General features: G+C 36.0%; 1 protein-coding gene across 1 annotated transcript in view; it reads right to left on the reverse strand.

Moving 5' to 3' along the window:
• Positions 1-22,019, reverse strand: part of LPAR1 (lysophosphatidic acid receptor 1) — a 134,993-nt gene that overhangs the window by 100,614 nt on the left and 12,360 nt on the right. Inside the window, exons 2-3 of the mRNA XM_054501884.2 lie at positions 1,598-1,675; positions 193-340 (exon numbers count right to left, since the gene is read on the reverse strand). Coding sequence (XP_054357859.1) covers positions 193-237 — 45 coding nt within the window. The 5' untranslated portion in view covers positions 238-340; positions 1,598-1,675. The remainder of the gene's footprint in view (positions 1-192; positions 341-1,597; positions 1,676-22,019) is intronic.

Here is a 22,019-nt window from a genome sequence, read left to right on the forward strand (position 1 = left end):
TGTTCATTGTTCCAGCTGCTTCCTGAACTAAATGGCACCTCACTCACAAAAGCACCATTATTCAAATACGCACCAAATGATAGCGAGAGAGATATACATGATCCCTAGTGTCAAACACATTTCCTGAAACCCAGTTTAAATATTTGAAAAACTTATGATTACCTCAGACCTCTGCTAGTTTGAAGCCCTTACCTGGGGCTGTGAAATTACAGGGATGGAAGTAGAGATGGCAGCCATGACAGCTCTGTGGTTGTAGGTGGTGAACAGGCCCCAGAACTACGGGAGACAAATTTTCTTGTTTGCTGATCAGATCGAGGTCATGCTAGGAGAAGCTGTGTACCTGAAAAACAACAGGAAAACCCACATTTAGCATAAAAGGACTAGCATATGGGTGTGAAGTACCGTTGGCCAAAGGAGGTAAGAATCCCTAGATGTCAAGTGTCAAATACTAGCTTAATGCAAACAGAAAGCCGGTAGGGAAAAACTAAGGTCTAAAAGCCACGACTTCTATGCTATCTGTCCAAATACTCTTAAGTTGAGGAATTTTCATAGGTTTGAATCCAACATCCCAGCTAGATGTTTTGGGAAGAGAGTTTCAAGTTGCAGAGCTGGGGAGGGTGAGTCGGGGGGAAAAGCCATCCTGCCATTAAATAATAAAGGAATTGAATAATCCACAGTGGAGAGCTGACGGCTTACATAGAGGGCAAAGAGAATGCAGTAACCACCCCCACGTATCTGAGGAGTGGATTCTAAGCCCCCCAGTGGATACTTGAAACTGGATAGTGGGTCAGGCGCGGTGGCTCATGCCTATAATCTCAGCTCTTTGGGAAGCCAAGGGGGAAGGATTACCTGAGGTCAGGAGTTTGAGACCAGCCTGGCCAACATGGCAAAACCCCATTTCTACTAAAAATACAAAAATTAGCCAGGCATGGTGGCACATGCCTGTAATCCTAGCTACTCAGGAGGCTGAGGCAGGAGAATTGCTTGAACCTGGGAGGTGGAGGTTGCAGTGAGCCAAGATGGCACCACTGCACTCCAGCCTGGGCGACACAGCGAGACTCCTTCTCAAAAAAAAAAGAAAAAGAAAGAGAAACTGTGAATAGTACCCAACCCTGTACATAACAGAGACAGCTACTAAGTGACTAATGTGCAGGTAGCGTACACAGTGTGGAGACGCAGGACAAAGGGACAAATCACATGGACAGTATGAGATTTCACCCACACTATTCAGAACGGTGTGCGATTTACAACTTGTGAATTGTTTGTTTCTGAAATTTTTCATTTAATATTTTTGGACCAAGTTTGACTGCAGGTAACTGAAACCGTGGAAAGTGAACCTTCGGATAAAGGTAGACTACCATAATATCGTCAAGTGATTAGATATCACCCAGTCCAATCCCACCTATTTGCAGAAGAAAAAATTGAGGCTTAGAGAAGTAAAGGGACTAGAGTCACACATTTAATGGTAGAACCAGGACTACAGCAGCAACTCCAGTTCCCAGGCCTATCTGAAACATAATGAAGTGAATGTGTTCCCTGCCTGTATTTCCTCAAGGAACTTAGTTACCGCTTTTAAGACTAAAGAAAGGCAAGATACCTGATGCTGTAGGTGTCAGTCCTGAGAAGTCAGGTACTCAGATAGGTGGATGGGGAGCTTCATATATCAGACGTCCACCTGTGTGAGAAAGAGAACATTTCTAAAATCCTTTTGACATCCTCAAAGAGAGGATGCTAAATAAGCACAAAGTATAACCAAATCTCTTATTCACATGTTCATTAAGAAAACTCAGAAAGATGCTAACTTCCCTGTAGCAAATCATGGCCTTAGTTCTGTCCAAAGGCTGATGTGACTCTTTCCACACTGCAATTTAGTCCAGAAGACAAAAATTTTTCATTTTAAGAAAATAATTTTTAAAAATTCTTTTATTTTTAAGAAACATTTTCATTTTCTGGTGATTTTCATACCCCCAACAACATCTTTTCTTTTATTCAAAAGACGTTATTGGCTGGGCACAGCAGCTCATGCCTGTAATCTCAAAACTTTGGGAGGCCAATGGGGGCAGATCATTAGAGGTCAGGAATTTGAGACCAGCCTGACCAACATGGTGAAACCCCATCTCTACTAAAAATATACAAATTAGCCGGGCGTGGTGGCACACGCCTGTAATCTCACCTACTCAGGAGGCTGAGGCAGGAGAATCATTTGAACCCAGGAGGCGGAGGTTGCAGTGAGCCGAGATCGTGCCACTGCACTCCAGCCTGGGCAACAGAGCAAGACTCCGTATCAAAAAAAAAAGTAAGACTAAGCCAACCTTGCCTTTAAAGAGCTTTTGTCTGTAAATATACTTTCTAGTTTCACCAACATGCAAGATGATACATGAACACTTTTTAAACTATTGGGAAATGATACTTTTCATAATAGTAAAAGTAATGAACCAGAGGTCACAAGATCCAAGTCTTGTACAGTAGGAACTGCGGAGTTGGACATTTAATCCAAGTCCTTTGTCCCCCAAATCCCATGGTGCTACCCTATATTAGCTCAGGGATACCGGGCAAATGAGGAGCTCAGAAGTGCTGCTTTTCTAAGAAATAATCTAGGTTTGACAGCAACTTCTATAAGCTTAAATTTTTAATTGCTACATTTTTGTGCAGCATCCTTGATACTATAGTTTCAATCACTTTAGGTTCTGGCTGCTTAGAATTGTAGAGCCTTCCTATTTTCTTCCCCCATTACAGCAATTATTTTCATTGACAAATAAGTAGTAAAGTTCTCAAGCTATCTTGTCATGACATTCAACACCGAATTCCACAGCTGCCCTGTGACAATACTGATATTCTCCTTAGTCCCAGTTTTAGGAACAAATGAGACTTGTTTATCACACTGTGAAAGTAAATAAACAACCCAAGAGAAAAGCATATGTATACAGGACCTTTTTTTTTTTCAAGATGACTGCTAGAGTGCCAAACCTACCCAAGAAAATTACAGGAACCCCACAGTGCACTGTTTTATACTGAACTTATTCCTGGCACTATTTTTTGCCCACTCCTACTTTCATTTTTCCTTTCTCCTTCTCACGTATTTATTATTTCTGGCATTGTTTTTTGCCCACTCCTACTTTCATTTTTCCTTTCTCCCTCTTATGTATTTATAATTCATATTATCTTGTTCTATGTGACATAAATGAATATATCAATAACAACTAAAAAGCAAAAAATCAAGCACATAAGATTCCATTCTTAAGGACACATACTATATGCTCAGGTCCAATATCATTTCACCAAGCTATGTCATTAAGCAATATAACCTTAAAATATTTTCAATATTCAGAATATAGACAGTTGCCTGAAAGGTAAATAGAGGCACCTAGCTTAGAGTAAGGAAAGCGATATAGAAATGGATGAGATCCACCAAACAAATATGTCATATGGCGTTATTACTAACAACAGCAGAGGGAAAGATGGGAGACTGGGATTTAATGAAAGGCCACTGGATGCTGAGCTTTGGAGCAGTCATTTCCCCTAGAGTTTGAGGCAGATACTATTCAGTTATTTTACAGAGGAGACATCCGAGGCTTTGAAAGGTATGTGAGGTTATGCAACATACCCACAGTCACACAGTCAGGAAATGAAAGAGCTGAGGTCTGAACCAGGGCCTATGCTAAGATTCATACTCTTTCCATAGGCCAATACTCCATGTGATCAAAGATTAAAAAGAGATGGAAAGCACATGGAATCTTTAAGCAAAAATGTCAGATAAAAAATGGAGAAAGTAGGATGAAAGTCAGATGACCTGCAGAGTAACCCTGAGACAGAGAACCTTGTGCTCCTCTCATCTATATAAAATTTTAATCATTTAACCCTCATTTGGATGTGTCATTTCCTTGAGATGCCTAATAAACATGACAGATTGTTAGTTTCACATTTTCAAGAAGAAAATAAGACAGAAAATTAACTGCCTTCTCCTAAAACATGCGACCCATCTAATTTTGTTGAACCTATTCACACATTACAAGAACGCTTTATAAAATAGTATATGGTTACTTTGCCAAATACAAGGGCTAAATGACATAACTTCAAACGTATAAATCAGTTTTCTCTTGGGAGTGAAGTCTTAAAATTATATCATGAAATCTATTTACTTCTCAACTTATTTACAAAACTGCACAAATCATGGGGGAACTAAACAAGACAAAAAAGACATTACCCTAAGTAATCACGCCATGCAGTATCTAGCTGAGTAAGCTGGTTCACTTTGACAGATGAACCCCCGCCTTACCAGAGCCCCAGACTGTCAACTAGAGAGTTGCACAATAATTTTTAAAGAAATACACCCCTGGCTGGGCGTGGTAGTTCACGTCTGTAATCCTAGCATTTTGAGAGGCTGATGCGGGTGGATCACGAGGTCAGGAGTTCAAGACCAGCCTGGCCAAGATGGTGAAACCCCATCTCTACTAAAAATACAAAAAAAAAAAAAGAAAAAAATTAGCCAGGCGTGGCGGCGGGCGCCTTTAATCTCAGCTACTCAGGAGGCTGAGGCAGGAAACTGCTTGAACCCGGGAGGCAGAAGTTGCAGTGAGCCGAGATCGCATCACTGTACTCCAGCCTGGGCAACAGAGTGAGACTAAGAAATACACCCCTCTGAACTCTTCCAAGTACTTGGATACCTGTTCTGCAACTCTTCCAGCCTGCCATCAACCTAACTCTCCATTTCCTTTGCTTGAGCTTCAAAACTGTGTTCTAGCCATAGAAAACCAAGAAGCAATGTGGGTTTGCCCAGCTGACATCAGGCTCTCCAACTGCCCTTGGAGCATTACTGTTGCCTCTTCTCTTCTTTCCTAGTTGTCTCCATTTTCTATTCTCCTAGGCATCTCTTCTCATCTATATTTCTCTTCTCAAAACCGTAAAATTACTTCTAATGCCTCTCACCTGCAAAAGATGAGCTTTGTCATCTATTTATTTATTGGATCATTCATCCATTCCTTTACAATCACTGGGTCTAAATTCCCTCAATATCCCCCCTTGGATTCAAATCACATATATAAAATACAATTTCCAAATAAGAAAGCTATAAACTTATTTCTTTGTGCCAGATTACCAAAGAAATGACCAGTTGATTATAAGAGACGAATATCCTGAATTAGCCCTGGAAACTACAGGTAGATCTTAAACGTCCGGAAATATATACTTGAAAGAATCAACATGGGAGGTTGACAAAAGGACTAAAACACGATATCCTCTTCATGTGAAACTGCAACTGCACGACCAGAAAATAAGCAAATGAGAATCCACTAAACCCATAATGATATCCTTAGTTCAGAGCGATGGGGGCTGAGGGAACTAAGCCCAGGAAGACTTGGGGTACACTTAAAATACACTAACTCCTTTAAAAGGATTCCTGGCTTCAGAGGCCAGTCAAGCAAGTAACCTCTGGCTGCATTTACTTCTGTTTCACAGGTGGCCATGATGACTACCACGGAAAACACGTGGGAAAAAGACACTCCCAGCTGGCTCCTGGCAAGGGCAGCCATGCCAAGTGACAATGACCTTGCTAATTACTGAGTGCCACACCAAATACCTAAAACAAAGTCTTTGGTTTGAGGCAAACTTCCCTTTGATTACTTCTGGAGCTGATGCTGGCTCTTTTCCCAGGCCTCACAGGAATATGAATTCATAATTGGTAAATTAATCTACTACAAATGTAACCTTTGTCTGGACTTGAGTCAAATAGTGACTCATACAAGTTTCTTGAAAGAACACAGGGTTACTAATGCATGCAGGGCTTAAAACCTAGATGACGAGTTGATAGGTGCATCAAATCACCATGGCACATGTACACCATGTAAGAAACCTGCATGTTCTGCACATGTATCCTGGAACTTAAAGTAAAATTTTAAAACAGAAGGAAAGAAGGAAAGAAGGAAGGAGGGAAGGAGGGAGGGAGGGAGGGAGACAGGGAGGAGGGAGGGAGGGAGGAAGGAAGGGAGGAAGGAAGGAAGGAAGGAAGGAAGGAAGGAAGGAAGGAAGGAAGGAAGGAAGGAAGGAAGGAAGGAAGGAAGGAAGGAAGGAAAGAAGGAAAGAAAACAAGGCAATACCCAATACTGAACATGCATTGACTTCCCTAAGGATAAGCAAAGGAGAAAAATCTAAATCCACCAGGCAAATAGAACACACTGTGGTTCAAAAAAGGGGAAGATTCTAGAATCAGAGCAAATATTTACTTAAGAAATAGATATACTACATAAAAGAGAAAACTCTATTAACAGAAAATTTCTAGCCCATGTTCTTAAAATTCCAGGGGACATAGTAGAATCTTTGCACATAGAGCAGGTAGTCATAGAAAGAAATGAGACCAGAAAAGAGTTTGTGTTAACCAGAAAAGAAAATCTGAATTATGAACTTGAATAAAAGCAACCAATGAAGCAGAAAGTAGAATATTTTTAAAAAGCAAAAAATAAAATTAGTGATGCAAAAGATAAAACAGACTTTTCACGGGTAGTTGGGGGAAGCTACGTGGGTAAAGATTTTAAAGTCTTCATCCCCAAAACAGAATAGATGAACGAAAAGCAATAAAGGAGGAAAGAAGAAACCATCAATGCTGAAACCAGGAAAGGATAAATTTATTCTAAAAACTTTAGGAAACTATTACAGATATACAACAATTTAGATAAAATGGGGAAATTTTTCAGACTGTGTATCATTCTTCAGAGAGCCCTATAGTCTGATAGAAACAAAATAGAAAAAATTCCTGTAGCCCAAACCTGGAGGAACAAGATAAGATACAGGCAGTTCAGAGCTGAAGCTTGTCTTCTTTCTTATTATCTCTTCCGCCTATCAGAGCTAAACAGCATCTGAAGCCAGTCTTGCATCATCTAAGGCCTGAGACTGAAAGATTTTTCTCTCTGGAATCTGAGCAGATGAATAGGTTTAACAATAGTAACATCAAGACGAATATATTGCACTTATTCAAACAAAAACAGGATGCTTAAAAAGTGGTAATTCAAAATCTAAAAAAGTTGTTCCAACAGAAGTAGAGAGCAAAGTGGTGGTTACCAAAGGCTGGGGTGGTTGTGGGGAGAGGGAGTTGGCAAGATGTTGATCAAAGGATACATATTTACAGTTAGACAGGAGGCATAAGGTCAGATCTATTGCAGTTAGGAGGAATAAGGTCAGATCTATCATGTAGGACAGTGACTGTAGATAATGATGATATATGGTATTCTTGGAAAATGCCAAGGGAGTGGATGTTAACTGTTCTTACCACAAAAAAATGATGACTATGTGAGGTAATGCATTTGTTAATTAGCTAGACTTAACCATTCCAATATATATATATTCCTATATATATATATATTCCTATATATATATTTCTATATATATATATATATACTCAAAACATCATGTTGTGCATGAGAAATACATATAATTTTATATGTCAATTTTTAAGAATTTCAAAAAAATTCAGTAGACAGATTGGAATATAACTTTAAGGAATGTGCCCAAAATGTAGAGTTAAAAAAAAAAAAAAGTAAAGGAGACTAGAACAGTAAAAATGAGAAGGCTACAAAATGAGTCGAAGGTCTAATAGCCAAATAGAATTCCAGAATAAAAGAATAAAGGAAATGGGGTGGGAGTGAAGTCAAATGACTAACTCAAAATATTTCCTAAAATGTAAGGTCATAACTGTGTAGACTGTAAGGGCCCACTGAGTGCCTACCTGCCCATTTCATTTGATTTCAATATGCCCACATTAAACACAGGATCTGTTATGATGAGTTGTGTTTTTTTAACTGTAAGGATATTAAAAAGGTCCTATAAAATATCAGAAAGCAGGCAGGGAAGCTCATAAGCAAAGGATTAGGAATTAGAAAGTCTTTGGACTTTTCAACAGCAACCCTGAAAACTAGAAGACAATGACGCAATGAGGAAAGCAGTTTACAACCTAGAATTCTATTGGCAGATGTTCTTCTGCAAAACAGGGAGGAAACTAAGAAACAGACAGGCATGTGATACAGGAAACAGGAGTCCAATACAAGAGGGAGAAAAAAAGGAATTCCTGGCATAATTGTGAAGGGAAATCCTTGGGTGATACACAAGAAGACTCAAGAAGTAGTATATCAAGAGGAGATTTGGATAACCAAGAGCGTTTAGGACTGAATGAGTAAAAAGCACATAGAAAACTAAGCAAACATCAAAAGAACAATTAGTTTAAATAGAACAAAAAATTTGCCGAAGAGGAAAAGGATTCATAGAATTCTACATGGCTCAGGTATGAACGGCATTAACAAGGTCATCATCCTATTAACACTGAATAATGGCCTAGTCAAAATCATGACCTAACTATACTAAGACAAGGAGGTTCAGGATAGGAGTATGTGAATGGTACACTTTGCACATGGTACATTTATAAATATTCAAAACTAGTAAGACAAAAACAAATAAAAACCTTAGAATTCCACAAAGTATATATTTCAAAACGTATCATTCACAATTTTAAAAATTTTCAAAAAGAAGTAAAAAAAAAAAAAAACTTACAAATTCAATGCAAATGTCAAATGAGGCTGCTAAAACAACTGAAACTGGTAGCTCTGGGGAAGGTAAAATTGTAGGAAGGGAGCAAGGACTCCTCTTTCCTGGCAAGCCTCAGAGCTATTTGACACTTTAAATTACATACATCCTGTCATTTGCAGCAACACGGGTGAGCCTGGAAGACTGTATGTTAAGCGAAGTAAGTCAGGCACAGAAAGATAAATACTGCAATGTTCTCGCTCCTATGTGGGAGCTAAAAAAGTTGATCTCACAGAAGTAGAGAGTAGAATAGTGCTTATTAGATACTAGGAAGCCTAGGGGACAGGGAGGGATAGGGAGAGTTTGGTTAATGGATATATAAAGTTATAACTAGATAGCAAGAATAAGTTCTAGTGTTCTATAGATCCGAAGAGTGACTTAGAGCAAACAACAATTTATTGTATTTTTTCAAATAGCTAGAAGAGACGACTATGACTGTTACCCATATAAAGAAATGATGAAGGTTTGAGGTGATGGATATGTTAATTGCCTTAATTTGATCATTACACATTGTATACATGTATCAAAATATCACACTGTATCCCATAAATATGTACAAATGTATGTCAATTAAAATGAATATATTTAAAGATAATATAGAGGAACAAATCCCAAGCATCATTTAATTTCTTCTGTAAATAGCATAATACATATGCTGTAAATAACTTTATGTTTACATATTTAGCTGTTTTGTCCTTAAAAGAACTCTTTTATAAGGAAACTACCTTACCATCATCACAGTTAAAAAATTAACCAGAGGTACTTGATATCATCAAATATTCAGTAAGTTCACAATCCCCTGATTTTCTTACAACTTTTAATAGTTTGGTTGGTTGAGTCAGAAATCAAATAAAGCACATACATTTCTTTTCTTTTCTTTTTTTAAGAAAAGGAGGAAGAGAGGCAGTGCTGCATAGCAGTTACAAGTACAGTATGCTAGGGAATCCAACTGCCTAGGTTCAAATCCTTGTCCTGCCAGTGTGACCTTGGGCAGGTTATGTCATGTCTCCTTGCCTCAGATTTCTCCTCTGTAAAATGGGTATAATAATAGTAAGGCTGCCACATATGACTGTAAGAATTGAATTGATTAATATACCTAAGACACCTGGAGTAATACTTATGCTACTGTGAACAATATAGTGAACATGGTAAAAGTGATAGCTAGCATTGTTTGCCAAATAAAGTATCTACCTATATATTTTTAAATTATAAACATTTACAAGTTTGATTTTAAAATTTTTTAAGAAAATAAAAAAAAATCACTGCAGAAACTAAAAATTTTAAACTACAAAAGACAGAAGTGCCACTGCAGAAAACCAAGTTGGTGCCATGGAAGTCTTGCTTGGGAAAAAGTACATGTGCTTACAATAATGGAATTTACTAGATTGATTAGAAATTGTGGACATACAGAATCTACAAATAACTTAAACAAATTTACAAGAAGAAAACAACCTCATCAAAAAGTGGGCAAAGGATATGAACAGACACTTCTCAAAGGAAGACATTTATGCAGCCAACAAACTTATGAAAAAATGTTCATCATCATCGGTCATTAGAGAAATGCAAATCAAAACCACAATGAGATACCATCCCACACCAGTTAGAATGGTGAGCATTAAAAAGTCAGGAAACAACAGATGCTGGAGAGGATGTGGGGATGTTGGTAGGAGTGTAAATTAGTTCAACCATTGTGGAAGACAGTGTGGCAGCTCCTCAAGGATCTAGAACTAGAAATACCATTTCACCCAGCAATCCCATTACTGGGTATATACCTAAAAGATTATAAATCATTCTACTATAAAGACACATGCACACGTATCTTTATTGAAGCATTGTTCACAATAGCAAAGCCTTGGAACCAACTCAAACGCCAATCAATGATAGATTGGATAAAGAAAATGTGGTACATATACACCATGGAATACTATGCAGCCATAAAAATGGATGAGTTTATGTCCTTTGCAGGGACACGGATGAAACTGGAAACCATCATTCTCAGCAAAGTAACACAAGAAGAGAAAAGCAAACATCACATATTCTCACTCACAAGTGGGAGGTGAACAATAAGAACACATGGACACAGGGAGGGGAACATCACACACTGGGGCCCGTCAGGGGGTGGTGGACTGCGGGAGGATAGCATTAGGAGAAATACCTAATGTAAATGACGAGTTGATGGGTGCAGCAAACCAACATAGCACATGTATACCTATGTAACAAACCTGCACGTTGTGCACATGTACCCCAGAACTTAAAGTATTATAATAAAAAATAAAAATAAAAAAATTTAGAAAGAAATTATGGATATAAATCAGAGAACATAAAGATTCAACATAATCGGCATACTTGAGAAAAATAAATGGAACAGAAGTTACTTAGTGATAAAAGTAAACTTTCTTAACTCCTACAACTCAAAATCAAAAACAACAAACAACTCAAAAATTAGGCAAAAGACTTGAGTAGACACTTCTACAAAAATGTATACACACACACACACACACACACACACACACACACACACGGCCAAACATGAAGAGATGCTCAACATCACTAATCATCAGTAAAATGCAAATGCAAAGCAAAATAGTAAGATAACATCTGACACCCATTAAAATAGCCATTATCAAAAAAGAAAAGAAGTATTAGCAAGGATGTGGACAAACTGGAACCCTTCAGCACTGCTGGTGGGACCAAAAATGGTACAGTCACTATGGAAAACAGTATAGAGGTTCCTAAAAAAATTAAAAATAGAATTAACATAAGATTGAGCAATCCCACCTCTGGGTATATAACAAAATAATTGAAAATGATCTTTCAAAGAGATATTTGTAAACCCACGTTCGCAGTAGCATTATCTAGAAGAGCCGAGAAGTAGAAGCAACCCAAGTTTTCAATAACAGATGAACAGACATAAACTAAATTGGTATATACATACAATGGATTATCATCCAGCCTTCAAAAGGATATTCTGGCATATGCTATGACCTGGATGAACCCTGAAGACATTACGCTAAGTAAAATAAGCCAGTCAAAAATGGACAAATACTCCACACATATGAGGCAGCTAATAGAGTAGTCAAATTAATAGAGACAAAGTACAGTAGTACTTGTCAGGGACTGGGGGAGAGGGATGAATGAGAAATTGCTGTGTAATGGGTATGGAGTTTCAGTTTTACAAGATGAAAAGAGTTCGGGAGATTAGTTGCACAGCAGTCTGAATATACTTAGCACTACTGAACTGTACACTTAAATGGTTAAGAGGGTAAATTTTATGTTATGTGTATTTTTACCATGATTAAAAAAAAAGTGTGACAAATTCCAGGAAAACTATAAAGTAAATGATAACTGAAAAAGACTTAAGTTAATAAGCTTTAAAAATTAAAAGAAATCCCATTAAAAAAATCAAATGGGGAAAATAAATCAAATCATAATGGGAAAAAAATGGGCTGGACACAGCCATTAACCTCACCCCAACAAATAAGATGAAGGAATAAATTTCAAGATTTTGTCAGAAATATGGAATGATTCAAAAATTCTACAGCCAATCAAGCCTTTGTTTACCTGCAATAACAAAATCAAGCCACTTTTGATATTTTTATTTTTAATTTTTGTGGGTACAAAGTAGGTGCGTATATTTGTGGGGTATACGGGATATTTTGATGCAGGCATGCAATGTGTAATAGTTACATCAGGGTAAATGGGGTATGCATCACCTCAAGCACTTATCCTTTCTTTGTGTTACAAACAATCCAATAATCCAATTATACTCTTAATTATTATAAAATGTGCAATAAATTCACCCTGTTGTGCTACCAAATACTAGATCTTATTCATTCTATTTAACTATATTTTTGTACCCATTAACCAACCCACCTTCCTAGCCTCTCGTAACTATCCTTCTATTCTCTGTCTCCATATGTTCAATTAATTTTTTTAGTTCCTACAAATAAGAACATGCAAAGTTTGTCTGTGACTAGCTTATTTCACTTAACACAGTGACCTCCATTTCCATCCATGTTGTTGCAAATGACAAGATCTTATTCCTTTTTTGGCTGAATAGTACTCCATTGTACATAAGTACCACATTTTCTTTATCCATTTTTCTGTTAATAGACACTTAGGCTGCTTCCAAATCTTGGCTATTGTGAACAGTGCTGCAATAAACATGAGAGTGAAGATACCTCTTCAATATGCTGATTTTCTTTCTTTTCGGTATATACTTGGTGAGATTGCTGGATCATATGGTATAATTAAGATATATTTCTCCCCGAAAAATTTGCTCAATGACATAGTACAACTATTCATATGACAAATCAAAATAATGTGCTCAGGAAACCTCTGGCAAGAGTAGCTTGTCAATCCAGATAAGCACAGAATACCTGTGATAGTAATGGTGACAAAAAAAAAAAAAAAAAAAGAATGCTGTTTTAACTAATAGGAAAAAAAAGCTATACAGTTGAAATACGTGTAACTAATAAGCTAAGATGAAAACTCCAGAAAATCACAAGAAAAAGGAGAACATCCTTCACCTTTTGAGAAAGGAGCCAATCAATACTGTTTCTTTTCTAAAGTTGATAAAATCAGAATTTCTGGTTTAAAGAATCAAAAAGAAAAAGGAAAGGGGAAAACAGGATGACAGAGATATGGCCATGCTAAACTTTTTATCTGGGTTACTTATCCCTACCACTGACTCTATCCCCTTCACTGACAGTGAAGCAAATGGTTCAGCTGGGATGAAGGAGGCTATGGGTCCATTTGCTTCACATGCAGATTCAGAACAAAGAAATCAGAAATGCATTTGAGAAACCAAATGACTACCTTATATTTTGTTTTAAAATACCATTGCCACCTGTGGCTACAGGCTACTTTCCTCTCTGTGGCTGCTTTCCTCTCTTCTTCAAAGTGTCAGGCCTAAGATCTTGCTTCAGTGTACTCACAGGATACAATATATTTCATGTTCATAAATCCTTTTCCACAAATAAGATCAGTCTTTTCATTTGCTTCTCCAGCTTTTCAATTAGACCTTTTATTTTCAAATTGGTCTAAAAGTCTATCATTTTTTCTACAGGGCACAGAGCTAATGCATTCCAAGGAAGAAATAACAACTAGCCCATCCTGTGCACACTGACTGCAGAGAGAGAAACACAATTAACACAATTGTGCCATTTTACATGTATTTTATCAGGTCGGGGCCCAGTATTCTAGAAGCTGGAGAAACTGGCCAAAACTTATATAAGTAAACTCACTGTCTTAATTTCAAAGACTGTATTCCCAGCTATATAGTTTTCACTTTAGAAGTGATCCTGATGGAGAGGAATGCTATCCTGACACTTACCAAAATAACCAAGAATTGTAAAATTCAAATCATGGAGATTACTATCTTAGAATAAGTGTCACTATGAAGGCAAAGGATATATTGGTCAAACTGTTTAGCCTCAAGGTCAAGCTAGTTTGTGTTACAATGCTTAGAAAATGGGAGAAAATCTCTACTTAGTAGTAGTAAATCAGGAACGGCCTGGAACCACAGATTTCTGAGTTGGAGAAAATTGAACTCAAGGGAGTGTGATCAGTTATGAAGACAGAGAGCAAGAAGAGAAGGAATGAGATCTACATTTTAAGGGGAAATGAAGAGGATTCAACAAAGAAGACTGAAAAAATCCTCTTGAAAAGTAAAATTCTACTCTGAGTGAGACAGACTTCATTCTACCCTGTTTCTTTCCAGAGTCCTCTAAACTCTTGATCCTCTTAGTGTGTGCATGCCATGAGCCTCAGCCATTTGCATAGGGACCCAGAACAATGCAGATATAAATTAGAATTAGGATTTCCACCTACAGGAGAAGCACCCTATAGGGTGGATACATTTCTACCAAGGGCGCCACTGTACCAAGCTGGGGTGTTTTCAGTCCATAGTTTTCAGAACAAGGACAATTACAACCTCTATAACCAAGCTTCAGGCAGCCTAGACTCTTCCAACCACAGATGAGTCTTGAAAAATATTTCATTCTGAGAGTAAGTGCATGTTTCTAACATCAGAAGTAACTTTCAGCCAAGTGTGGTGGCTCATGCCTGCAATTCCAGCACTTTGAGAGGACAAGGCCGGAGGATTGCTTGAGCCCAGGAGTTTGAGACCAGCCAGGGCAATATAGTGAAACTCTATATAAAACAAAATACTCTATATAAAATACTCTATATAAAACAATATAGTGAAACTCTATATAAAACAAAAATTTAAAAAGTTAACTATTCTTAAAAAAAAAAATAGTAATTCCCAAATGGCCTAAAATAGAAGGAATGTGAATATATGAAGTGAAGGGAAGAAAAATAGGGAAGAAAAGAGACCAATGGGGGTGGAAACAAAGTGTCGAAATAGCTAGTCAGAATATAGAAGTCTGTGGCTGTGGTAAGTAAAGTGATTCAGCCCTGAATAACAGTGTTCATTCAACAGCAGAGGGTTCTCTTAACAGAGACATCTTCCATTATTTAAGTTTTCAAGTAGCTTAAAATTCAAGCACCATTGGGAGAATGAATCAAAATCGATACTGAGTGCTTGAAGGATTGTGATTTAAAACTGCCTCAGCATAAGAAAGTTATCCTTGAAAGATTGTTTTCGGATGTATTTTTATACGAAGTAGGAAAATAGGCACTTAAATATATTTCTGGTGTAGGTGAAACTGTTGTAACCTTTCTGGAATGCTAATATTAGGGATACGTGTGTATATGCATGGTTTGCATCAAGACCCTAAAAAGTATGCTGAATCAGAAGGCATGTAACTCCACCACTAGGAATTTATACTGTGGGAAAAATATAAAGGACAAAGAATTTGCCATAAGGATGCTTAATGCAATATCATGTATGACAGGAAAATTTTAGGAACAATCTAAACATCCAGTAATACAGTACTTGTCAACCTTGTTATCAAAACTACATTTACATGCAATTCAACTATTATATATCTATGCAATTATTATGTTTATTCTATATAATATATTGCATATATAATAGGTATTATCTTCATTTATATAATACATATGTTTATATAATATATGTTTATATAATATTTCAACTGCCAATAATTTCATCTCCAGTGCCATCAATAACACTCCCCACTCCCTGGCCCCCTACCTACCAAATTATTTTTTAAAAACCTCAGTCTCCAAATTTGGGGGGAGACTGATTTGAGTGATAAAACTCCAGTCACCCATTCAACCGGCTCTACATGAATTAAACTCTTTCGCTATTGCAAGTCTCCTGTCTTGATAAATCAGTTCTACCTGGGGAGTAGGTAAGGAGAACCCATTGGGCAGTTACACCACAGACAGCCCTGTGGAACCTGTGTGTGTGTATATATATATATATATACACCCACGTATATATATATACACACACACACACACATATACACACGTATATATGTATGTGTATATATACATGTGTATATACATATATACGTATATACACCAATATACGTATACATACATATACGTATATGTACGTATATACGTATATATACACGTGTGTATGTATACGTATATACGTGTAAGTATATACACGTATACATGTATACGTGATACGTGTAAGTATATACACGTATACATGTATACGTGATACGTGTATGTATATACACGTATCACGTATACGTGATACGTGTATGTATATACACGTATACATGTATACGTGATACGTGTATGTATATACACGTATACATGTATACGTGATACGTGTATGTATATACACGTATACATGTATACGTGATACGTGTATGTATATACACGTATACATGTATACGTGTATGTATATATATATACACACACTATATATATACACACGTGTATATATACAGCCCTGTAGAACCTGTGTGTGTGTGTGTTTATACGCATATATATACACACACGTATATATATATATACGTATATATACGTATATATATACACATATATACACATATATATATACATATATACATATATATATACACATACATACATATATATATATAAAGTTGGCCCTCCATATCTGTGGGGTTCACATACCATGAATACTGTATTTCTGATCTGCATTTGGTTGGAAAAAAATATGCATATAAATGGATCTGCACAGTAGAAACCCATGTTGTTCATGGGTCAACTGTACATGTAATTGGAGTCCCCAAAGGAAAAAGGGGGAGTGAAAAAACAAGGCTAAAAATAAAAACTATAAACTCACAGACTCAACAAGCTCAATGAAGCATGAGCACAAGAAACAAAGAAAAATGCACAATCAAATTTACAAAACCATAGCAATAAAATCTTTAAAGTCACTGGATTAAAGAAAAAAAAAAGACACATAGAGAGGAACAAGGATAAGAATGACAGCAGATTTCTCATCAGAAACAATCCAAGCAAAAAGACAGGCGATCAACATCTTTAAAATAATGGGAAGTGGGGGGAACTATCAATCTAGAACTTTATACACATTAAAAAATGTTCAGAGGTGAAAGTAAAACAAAAACATTTTCAAACATATAAAAGGTGAAAGAATTCATCATAAGCAGACGTTGGACTATAAGAAATGTTAAAAAGAAGTTCATCAGACAGAAAATTATACCACATGAAAATATGGATCCTCATAAAGAAATGAAGGATACCAAAAATATTAATAGTAATAACATGGATAAATATAAAAACCATTTTATTATATAAGTATCTTAAAAATATAATTGAAAACAACTCATAGAAAAAAAAAATTTGCAAATCATAAGGGACTTGTATCCAGAATAAAGAACTCCTGCAATTCAATAACAAAGAGACAAGCTAATTTTAAAATGATTAAATATCTGAATAGATATTTTTTCTAAGGAAATAGACAAATGGCTAACAAGAATATGAAAAGATACTGGATATCCTTTAGCCATTAGGGAAACAAAAGCCAAATTCACACTTCATAACTACTAAGAAGGCTATAATTTAAAAGACATAATAACAAGTGTTGGTAAGAATGTGGAGAAACTGGAACCCTTATACATTGCTGGTGGGAATATAAAAGGTGCAGCCACTGTGAAAATCTGGTAGTTCCTCAAAATATTAAATAGCATTTTCATATGACCCAGCAATTCCACTCCTAAGTATATGCCCAAAAGAACTGAAAATATATATCCACACAAAAACTTCTCCAAGAATATTCATAGAAGCATTTCAGAATCATCAAAAAGTAGAAATAATCCAAATGTCTATCAACTGTTGAAAGGATAAAGTTAAATATGGTATTTTCAAACAATGGAATATTATTGAGCAGCAACAAAAAAGGAAAGAAAGATACATACTACAACATGCAGTATTGTGCATTTTTTTCTAAGTGAAAAGCCAATCAAAAAAGGCCACAAATGTATAAGCCTGTTTACATGAAATGTCCAAGATAGGTAAATCTATGAGAAAGAAAGTAGATTCGTGTTTTTCAGGAGTTTGGAAGAGGATAAATAGGGAGTGATTGAAAACAAATATGAGGTTTCTCTTGGAATGATAAACATTTTCTGAGCTTGATTGGAGGGATGATTGCACATTATCTATCTATCTATCTGGAGACAAGGATTGGCTATGTTGCCCAGGCTGGCCTTAAACTCCTGTGCTCAAGTGATCCTGTCTCTGCCTCCTGAATAGCTGGGACTACAGGCACATGCCACTGCTGCAGAACTCTTAATACATGAAAAACTATTGAATTTTAAATGGCTGGCTTTTATGGTATTAAATTATATCTCAATAAAGTTGTTCTAAAAAGATAATTAAAATAATAACAATAGAGTTTATTACAAAAGTTTTAAAAAGCAGGGGAGTAAAGTAAGTATACTGTACTGTTGTGAGGTTCTTGTACTATACATAAAGGGGTACGATGTCAAAAAGTTGCCTACGATAAATTAAAGCCTACTGCACACACTGAATCAACCACTAAAAACAAAATAAAGAATTATGGCTAATAATCCAACAAGAAGATAAAATGAAATCATAAAGTATACCAAATCCAAAAAATAGAACAAATGTGACAACAGACAAAAGCAAGATGATAGATTTAAACATAACCATATGAAAACACATATATATATACTCATTAAATGTAAGTGGTCTAAACAACTCAATTAAAAGGCATAGTTTATGAGACTGGATAAAAGAGCAAGACACAACTATATGCTCCCTACATGAACCATACCTTAAATATGAAGACACAAATAGATTAAAAGTAAAAGGATAAAAAAATGAAATACCCAGCTAACACTAAACAAAACAAAGCTGAAGTATCAATATTAAAATCTAACAGAGTAGATTTTAGAGCAAAACATATTACCGGGGATTTAAAAAAAAAAGTTATTTCATAATGATAGAGTCTCTTTATCAAGATGACATAACAATCCTAAAAGCATATGCATCTAATTACAGATTTTTGAAATATACGAAGTAAAAACCAGTAACTGGAGGAATAAACAAATCCACAAATATAGCCAGAGATAAATACGCCTCAGTCATTAATTGACAGAACAGAAAAAATCAGTAAGGATATAAGAGACTTGAACAATACAAGTAGTCAACTTGATCTAATTTGACATTTTGAAAAGACTCAACCCAACACCAGACTACACATTCCTCTCAAGAACAAAGGAAATCTGTACCAATATAGACCATATTCTGGGCCATAAAAGAAGTCTCAACAAATGTAAAAGAATTTGAGTCATAAAAAGTCTGTTCTCTGACCACACTTAAATTATCAATAACAGAATGATCTCTGGAAAATCATCAAACGCTGGAAACTAAGTAATATATCTGTATATACCTTATAAATCAAAGAAGTCAAAGGAGGTAATTGAAAAATATTTTGAATTGAATATTTTGAATTAAATGAAGATGAAAACAAAACATATCAAAATTTGTGGGATGTCACTAAACCAGTGCCAAAGAGGAAAATCATAGCATTAAACACCTATAATAGAAAAGAAGAAAAGTCTCAAATAAATGACCTTATCTTTTACCATCAGAAACTAGAAAAGGATAATTTAATTAAAATCAAAGTAAGCAGGAAAAAATAAAATAGTAGATAATTATATAGAAACTATAAAACAAATCCAAAAGATGTTTCTTTAAGAACATCAATCCAATTGCTAACCCTCTAACCAGATTAGTCAAGAAAAAAGGTGAGAAGATATAAATGACTAATAATAAAATTCAAAGAGGGATCATTACTATTGTCCCTGTCAGAGACATTAAAAGTATAATAAATGATTAAGACAGTGTAGTATAGCCTTTTCTCCACTTTTAAATATGAAGTCACAATTTTAAAATCATGGTGGAACTATTAGATATCCATAAGCAAAAACACAAACTGAAAAAACAAACTGATTCATACCTCATACCACATACAAAAATTAACTGAAAAGGGTCATAAACCTAAATGTAAAACTTAGAACCATAAAACTTCTAGAGGAAAACGTAAGAGAAAATCATTGTGTACTTTGGGTAAGCAAAGTTTCCTTAGATAAGATACCTGTGAGCAAAAGTAACAAATGTAAGAAGACATATTTGCTCATTTCTGCTTGTCAACATACTTTCCCAAAGCCCCTGACTCTGTGACAACGTGTAGCTCTCCAGAAACGTGCATTGAAGACAAAACAGAATAGAGAACAGAGCCTCCCTCCCTCCAGCTCTTGCCTGAGTCACTGTATTCCTTAAAAGATAAATGGCCCTAGTCCTTGCCTTTTCCTACACATAAGAGAACACCTGACAGGGTTAGTGATTACACTTCTGTAATCTATAACTAGATAGAGTCTTGCACCCAAACTTTGATGTGATTTTATATGTACTGAACCTGTATATAAACTGTGAGCTGAAACACTATTTTGGAGCAGTCTGATAGAATCTTTCTGGTTTGTGTTGTTGTTGTTGTTGTTGTTGTTTGGGACAGTTTCACTCTTGTTGCCCAGGCTGGAGTGCAATGGCACGATCTCAGCTCACTGCAACCTCCGCCTCCCGGGTTCAAGCAATTCTCCTGCCTCAGCCTCCCAAGTAGCTGGGATTACAGGTATGTGCCATTTGCATTTTTAGTAGAGATGGGGTTTCTCCATGTTGGTCAGGCTGGTCTCAAACTCCCGACCTCAGGTGATCTGCCCACCTCGGCCTCCCAAAGTGCTGGGATTACAGGCGTGAGCCACCACTCCTGGCCAATAGAACCTTTCTGAAAGACTCCTCCCAGGCTGTAGTCCTCAGTCAGTCTATAGCTCTCAGTAAGACTTCTGAATAAAACTAACTTAAATTCTTTAAGTTTTTTTTTCTTTAGTCAAAATATCAAAAGCAGGATCTATAAAGAACAAATTGAAAAACTGAACTTCATTTAAATTTACTTTTTAAAAGACATTGTTAAATAAATTAAATGGCAAACCACAAACTGAGAGAAAATACTTTCAAAGTACATGTCCATAAGGAACTTGTATCCAAAGCATATAAGAAATTTCAAAATTCAAACAGGGGCAAAAGATTGGGACAGTTTACCAAAGATAATATACGGATGGCAGATAAGCATAGAAGAGCAATTAGGAAAAATGCAAATTAAAACCACAATGAAACACCACTACATGACTATTAGAATGGATAAAATTGAAAAAACCAACCATACCAAGTGTCAGTGATGATTTAAGGAAGCTGTAACTCTCACACACTAATGTGGGAATGTAAGATAGAATCAGTCTGGAAAATAATCTGACAGTTTCTTTAAAAGTTAATTATCCAATTCAGCCATTTTAATCCTAGGTATTTACCCAAGAGAAAAGAAAGTATCTGTCTATACAAAGACTTGAGCACAAATGCTTCTAGTAGTTTTATCTGTAAGTAGCCAAAAACTGGAAACAGCTCAAATGTCCATTCACAAATGAATGGACAAATTGTTATATATCCATAAAACAGAAGACTACTCAGCAATAAAAACAAATGAACTACTGGTATGCATAATACTATCTATCACTCTCAAAATGAGCCAAGTAAAAGAAGCCAGACAAAACACAGCACTTACTGTATGATTCCATTACATAAAACTGTAGAAAATGCAAACTAATTTATAGTGACCAAAAGCAGTTAAGTGATTGCTTGGGAGTACAAGAGCAGAATGACATGAGGGAAGGATTTCAAACAGGAGAAAAGTTGAGGAGTGCTGGATATGTTCACCATCTTCATTGCAGTGATAATTTCGAGAGTATATGCATATGTCAAAACAAATCAAATTGTATACTTTAAATATATGCAGTCTATGTTATCAATGAAAAAATTAAAAGAAAGCATAAGTCTTAAAGAAAAACGCTATTTTACAACTTTTTAAAATGTAATATTTAAAGAACATTCTCCTTAAATGGAAAACTCTGGCATACAAGAAAATATGACCACTAACCACAAACTAATTTTTTTAAATATACTTAAATTCTAGGGTACATGTGCACAACGTGCAGGGT

This window comes from Pongo pygmaeus, chromosome 13 (assembly GCF_028885625.2).
Source record: "Pongo pygmaeus isolate AG05252 chromosome 13, NHGRI_mPonPyg2-v2.0_pri, whole genome shotgun sequence".
In the NCBI taxonomy this organism is placed as follows: Eukaryota; Metazoa; Chordata; class Mammalia; order Primates; family Hominidae; genus Pongo; species Pongo pygmaeus.